Raw genomic sequence first — 6,578 nt, 5'->3', positions numbered from 1 at the left:
CTTCCTTTCTTTCTTCATTTTCCATCATTTAATCATTTTCTTTCCTGTCTGTCTCCTTCCGTTTGAGATGACTTTGCTCGAAAACTGATAAACATTTTATCCTGATAGGAAAGAATGTTCTTGTTACTTGATACACCTCTGGCTTCATTCTCTTAGATTATCTTTCCTAAGGCTTTATGACCCTTTATGCAGTTAGTACAAGGTCTCTGCCAAAGGTAAAGGATTATGATTATACACTGATGGAGACTATTCACTACTAGCAGACTTTTCGCAGTTGCTAGTTTCGTACAGTGGAATAAAAAATTAGCTTCATATATGTAAGGTACTCGGAATGACTCCTGCCATGAATGTTCATTATTATGATCCATACTGTAATACAGTACTATAAATAGCCTTTTCTCAGCAGGATGTGAATTAAATTTATTTCCTTTATTCTCAGTCTTTTATTCTAGAGTCAGGAGAGGTAAACTCCAACTTAATTAACATTTTAGGTGGGACAAAAGTTGTTGATCTTCAGAATTTATGTAAATGGAGGCTCACTGCTACAAAGTGCAAGAAATACAAGCCTGTGATTTTTTTGTTTATTCTTGCGAACAAGATTCTTGACTCAAAATATATTCTGGAGGTAGTTGTACTGGTGCTCCCCATTTGCCAGTTGTTGGTAAGTTCTATAAGAGGTTCCGTTTTTTCATTTGTGAAATTGAGGGTAATACCAATAGTATTTCAGGATCAGAGTACTTCTAGCACTGTGCCTGACATGTCATAACTTCACAAGAAATATTCCTTAAACACATATTTGGTTAGGAATTCAGGGCTCGATAACACAGCCTCTGCCCTAACAGTGTAGTGGTGAAGATAAAGCAAGGGAACAAATAAAAGCGTGACAGGGCAGCATCTAACCTGAACTGGAAAAGTCACAGAAGGCTGACATCCTGAGTCTTGCAGATTTAACAGTCAATAGGCAAAAGAGAACAAAGTATTCCAGGCAAAAACAGAAATTGAGTCTATGATCCTTGCTACACTCCCATCGTGTGACTTTATCATTTCTTCTTTTTTCAGTATTTTCACCTGTGTAACCACCCAGTCTTAATTAAAAGTCACTAATAATCGAGTTCCCTGGTGTCTCTGGGTTAAGGATCCAGCATTGTCACTGCTGTAGCTCTTGGTAGGAAATTAGGGCAGGTTTAATACCTGGTGTCCAAACTTTCACATGCTGCAGGTGCAGCCAAAAAAAAGTGGCTAAATCTGTATCAATTTGGTCTGTCATTGGATTAATACTGAATTTAGTTATATATATCAGTCTATATCAATTGGAACATCTGCTACACAATTCCATCTAAAGAAGGGGATGAATGAAATTAGTGGACAATTATAGGGGGAAAAAATTGCTGGATGTAGTTGAAATGAGCAAGGACTTTGAAGTCAAACACCTAGATTTGAATCCTGGTCCTCTTGCTTTGCAGCTGTGTGATCTAGGAAAATTACAACTTTTTACCTTGGGTTTTTTGGTTTTTTTTTTAATCTGTAAAATGCCAATACTGCTTAGAGACACTGAGGGTTTGAAAAAATACAATAAAGTCACTGACCAGTCTTTTGTACCAATAAAGGATAACAATTATTACAAATTGTTTCCCTGCAAAAGCCCTGAGCCAATTATAATCTTGCTAGTCAGCAAACTACTTGAAGGCTCGAAAAACTTTACATTCAACTTTTATATTTACTTAGAGTAGTCTGACTAGAAAAATACATCACAAAGTACGCCCAGATAGGTTCAGAGCAATGAATCTTCCCAAACACTACTGTTTTGTCCCTGATTGTAGGTATGGGAAAAACAGGGACTACCAGGTGGCTGAATACCTTCAGCTTTTAGGGCGGGTACCAGAAGGAAGCTGCCAAATTGAAAGGAAAAAGTAGAGCTCATCATTAATCGGCGCTGTGAAGCTATCAAAGGGACTCATCTACTCTTTGTGTAAAGAGTAACGAACAATAAAAGAACACCCGTGTACCCACTATCCAGTTTAAAAAATAGGATTCAATCTACTCTTTCCGCTAATCAAGATGATAGTTTTTCAAACCGGGAAAAGATGACGCCTTGCCGCCCTGCCTCCAGCTGGACCTTCCACAGAGCCTTGCCAGAAAATGAATCAGCTCCCCTGGATCCAGCCCCAGAACTAGAATTGCACCTGGAGGACCCCCAGCGGGGCGGAGTCACGTGATGAGAGCGCGCGGCTCCTCCCCCAGCGCTGAGAGGTCACGTGGGCGCGTGGCCCCACCCCGTCGCCCAGGCCGCGGCGAGGTGGGGCCCGGCGTTTGCCCCGGAAGTGGCTGTCTGGAGCTGACAGCTGCTGAGAAGGTGGCGGCAGCGGCGGCCGGCCAGGAGCAAGATGGCGCTGCGGCCAGGAACGGGAGCTGGCGGCAGCGGGGCCGCGGGAGCTGGCGCGGGGGCCGCCGGCGGAGGCAGGTGGGTGTGAAGAACAAGGCCTGGACGCGCCCCTCCGCGCTTCACCGCGCTCCCGAAACGCAGGGCTGGCCCTGCACCTGCGACGGGTGGTCGGCGGTTATGGCAGTTTTCGCCCGCGCCGACCCCTTTCCCTTAGAACTGGGATGCAGGTCGTCCTCCGGGGACCTAGGCCGAAGAGGCTGATAGAGCCCGGGCGCCTGCCTCCGGGGCTCCGGGCTCGAGGGCACTGGCCGCTGAGGCCGAGTGGGGAGGGAAGAAGGAGGTGAGGCTGGCACCTGGCGGGCTGGGTAAAGAAGGAACCCAGCGCCTCTCTTCTTGCCCTGGCTGGGTCTGAAGCAACCAGAGATTTCCCTTTCCCAGAGCTTTACCAGGGGCTCTGAAAAAAATCTGTTACAGAGCATACAAGTGTTTCCAAGATGTTACATGTTTGAGTGTTGTGTGTGTATATGTACTATTTGTCTTTTCTTCTTTAAGAGCGTCTTGTCCTTTTTGTTTCCCTAACACACGGGAAAATGTAGGAAAATCTAAAGACCTTTGAATTCGTAAATAGAGCTCTTGTAGAGCTAACTCTTAGCACTTGTCTCCTTATTAAAAAGCCAGTCACTGTTAAACAGCATGTACGCAGTTATCAGAACAAAGCTTCCAGACTTAGCCCTTAAACACATTTGTTCTCTGTCACATTCAGCTGCTAATTGCCCATGGTTCTGTATCCAGAACGTTTGCAACTTGACAGGTTCATCATTTAAGGAAAAACTTGATTCTGGGAAGTTTCCATCCCACTTCTGTAATGACCTACTCTGACTTTGTTTTGCTAACCAACCCGAGGTTCTCATACACGTTTGGAGATAAATTTAGCTTTCTATCTTCATCCTAAATTATTTTTGGAAAACAAAGTGTGAGGGTTTTGATATGCAGTGTTTGAATTTTGGACTTAGGAACATTACGTTGTGAAGTCTTTCAAGTTATCACCTCCTGCCCGGAAAAAAGAGCAGTAGCTGTTCAATAAACCACCTGTGTGCAACTGCATTGTTATTTTCTCTATACATCTTTCATTTTAGATTTAAAGCTGTATTCTTTCTCTTTTGTTTTCTGATTGCCACTCTTTCACTGGGGTTTTTCATGGATACTTGATATAAGTCTATTTTTGGCTGGAGAAGACAAATATGTAATAATTATTTCTGTCCTAAATGTGAAGACAGTTTCTAAAATGTTCTTGAGTGGCATTAATTTTAATCAAGTATATGATAAATAACAGCATCAAGTTCTGGGGAAATGTGAATTTAAAAGAATTTGGTATTCCAGGCAAGGTTTTGGGGGATTTTGTTGTTTGGGATTTGGGTTGGGGTTCTTTAGGGGTTTTGTTTGTTTGTTTTTTTGGTTTTTTTCAGATGAGGAGGACCTTGGGTATAGAAAGTTAAGTGGATCATTCCCCTTAGTTTGTAGTATTTTAATATCATTGGTCCATTTTTGGCCCAGCATCATTGAAACACATTTTTTGTAAATATGGCCTGAATTGTGATACATGTTAGAAGGATTGACTTCAGATTTTCTTTTCTCTTTAAATTCTGGTTGTAGTAATTTTGCATTCTTAAACTGGAGAGCAAGTCATTCTTACCTTGAAAAATGTGTGGTAAATATTATATTGGAAACTTTCTGAGGCTGGAGAAGCTGAATGCTTAATAAAGAATATGAGGAGTTCCCAGGTGTTAGGGAACTAACCTGTTAGCTGGTTAAGGATCCAGCATTGCCCCAGCTGCGGCTCAGATTCGATCACTGGCTCAGGAACTTCCATATGCCACGAGTGTGGCCATAAATTTTTTTTTAAAAAGAAATAATAGAGTTTTAGAGAGCAGTGGTGAGGGCTGATGTTATTTTGTGAGGAAGCTAACATTATGATTGGTACCCTAAGGATATTTTAGGGGGAAAGAAAAAGAACAGGGCAACCTCTCTCAGCTTTTAATGGAGGAAATCCATGAACTATAATTTACCACATTTCTTAGGCACTTGTTTCTGTTCAAAGAAGCGAAGCAAAAAGCCTTAGCATTTTCTAACCTTATTAATATTAGCCAGCTTTGATTGGTATCCTGAATAGGCCACTTTAGAATAAATAGTTATATAGGGCAAAATTTATCCAAGAGATGAGAAGTAGAATTTTTTTTTTTTTTTAATTTATTCATTTTTTGTCTTTTTGCCTTTTCTTGGGCCACTCCCAAATGGAGGTTCCCAGGCTAGGGGTCAAATCGGAGCTGTTGCTGCCAGCCTACGCCAGAGCCACAGCAACGAGGGATCTGAGCCACATCTTCGACCTACACTACAGCTCACGGCAATGCCGGATCCTTAACCCACTGAACAAGGCCAGGGATTGAACCCGAAACCTCATGGTTCCTAGTCGGATTCGTTAACCACCGAGTCACGACAGGAACGCCCATATTTTTTTTTTAAGTCAGGTATGGCAGGAAAAAAGAGTTTAAAGATTTTGATTAGTCTGTATCCTACTGGGATAGTATCTTTTGTGAGCTTGTCTATTTCTTTCCTCTTTTTTTTTATAAATTGCTTAAAGGCCTCCTCATCTTTTGCTCTTCCACTGCTTCTGGCACATTCTACACATAGAAAACATTCTGTTAACTATTGGTGCATTCAAGCAACAAAGCAAAGAAGAGGTATTTCAGCTGGGCCTCATTTTGAGGAAGAGGATGGGGTCAAGAGTTTGTCCTGGAGCTGGGAAGGCCTTGTGAACCCTAGGGAACATCAGGTAGGCCCGGCAGACTGTGGCACTGAGTGGGAGAGACAAGTTTGCGAGATAAACCTGAAAAGGCTGTGTTAAAACTGGAGAGGACCTTGAATATAAATAAAGGAAATTCATTTTAAGGGAGAATAATTACATTGTTTCAATCCCAAGAGTTATCATAGGGCCACTTAGAAAGATGTACCTCAGCTGTGCTGTATGGGCTGCATTAGAAATCACAGTGTCTGCAGATGGGGAGACCCTCTAGCAGCCTTGTTGAGCCCAGGCCTGAGAAGTGAAAGCTGGTCTTGGATGAATGAGGCAGGCATGTGCCAAGTAGAGGTCCCACTTCTGCTTTCACCATAGGCCATCAGTAATGCATAGTAGTTTTATCTTCAAAATTAAGTTAGTTTATCTCCTTGCTGCCCAGTTTTTGCCGAGCTTTTGCTGTCTTATCAGTATCTTACTTAGCTGTTTGTCTAACCAGTCTTTAAGGATGTTGCTGTTAATCATCTAAACATTTCTTTCTTTTTTTAAAAAAAAAAAAAAAAAAAGATGTTTATTTCTTTTCTTTTCTTTTCGGGCCGCACCTGTGACATATGGAAGTTCCCAGGCTAGGGGTCAAATCGGAGCTGCAGCTGCTGACCTAACACCAGAGCCACAGCAACTTGGGATCAGAGCCCTCATCTGCGGCCTGCACCACAGCTCATGGCAAGGCCGGATCCTCAACCCACTGAGCGAGGCCAGGGATCAAATCTGGGTCCTCATGGATACTAGTTGGCTTCATGAGCCACAGTGGGAGCTCCTCATCTAAACATTTCAGAGCAGCCTGTGACTGGTACATAGGTCAGTAGCTAGTTTGGGTTGCTAAGTAATTACTGGAGTAAGTCATGTTTGTTGGTAATGTTATTAATTTAGTTTTTTGTTTATATTTTCTTTTTTGGGGTTTTGGGTTGTTTTTGTTTTTGTTTGCTTTGTAGGGCCCCAGGTACAGCATATGGAAGTTCCCAAGCTAGGGGTTGAATAGGAGCTCAGCTGCTGTCCTACACCATAGCCATGCAGGATCCAAGCCATGTTTTCGACCTGCACCGCAGCTCACAACACCAGATCCTTAACCCACTGAAGGAGGCCAGGGATCGAACCTGTGTCCTCATGGATACCAGTCGGATTAGTTAGCACTGAGCCACAACAGGAACTCCTGTTTATATTTTCAAAGTACCTTTATACGTACATACAGCGTTCTTGTCTACTTAGTTATCTTAGGGCTTGGGCAAACTTGTGGTTCTGTGTCCTTAGTTGGCAAGGGGCAAAAAGGACAGGGTGATGAAAGGGATTGCACAGAGCTTCTTCACAGTTACTTTGTGGCAAAGCTAGAGAAAAGTGGAATTCCGT

The 6,578-nt window shown here is 42.7% G+C and overlaps 1 protein-coding gene across 48 annotated transcripts in view; it reads left to right on the top strand.

The window, feature by feature from the left end:
* The first annotated feature begins 2,257 nt into the window (after positions 1-2,257).
* The window catches only part of SYNRG (synergin gamma), a 91,281-nt gene continuing 86,960 nt past the window's right edge, over positions 2,258-6,578 (top strand). For all 48 annotated transcript variants that reach the window (XM_021067372.2, XM_021067367.2, XM_021067370.2 and 45 more), the window contains exon 1: positions 2,258-2,461. In XM_021067372.2, coding sequence (XP_020923031.1) covers positions 2,385-2,461 — 77 coding nt within the window. In that variant the 5' untranslated portion in view covers positions 2,258-2,384. The remainder of the gene's footprint in view (positions 2,462-6,578) is intronic.

This window comes from Sus scrofa, chromosome 12 (genome assembly GCF_054392235.1).
Source record: "Sus scrofa isolate SSC_HxYL_T2T_F1_AM1 chromosome 12, Sscrofa_HxYL_maternal_Yorkshire_Landrace_v2.0, whole genome shotgun sequence".
Classification (NCBI taxonomy): Eukaryota; Metazoa; Chordata; class Mammalia; order Artiodactyla; family Suidae; genus Sus; species Sus scrofa.
Note: the sequence above shows the minus strand (reverse complement) of the source record. Positions and strands in the feature narration are given on the sequence as shown.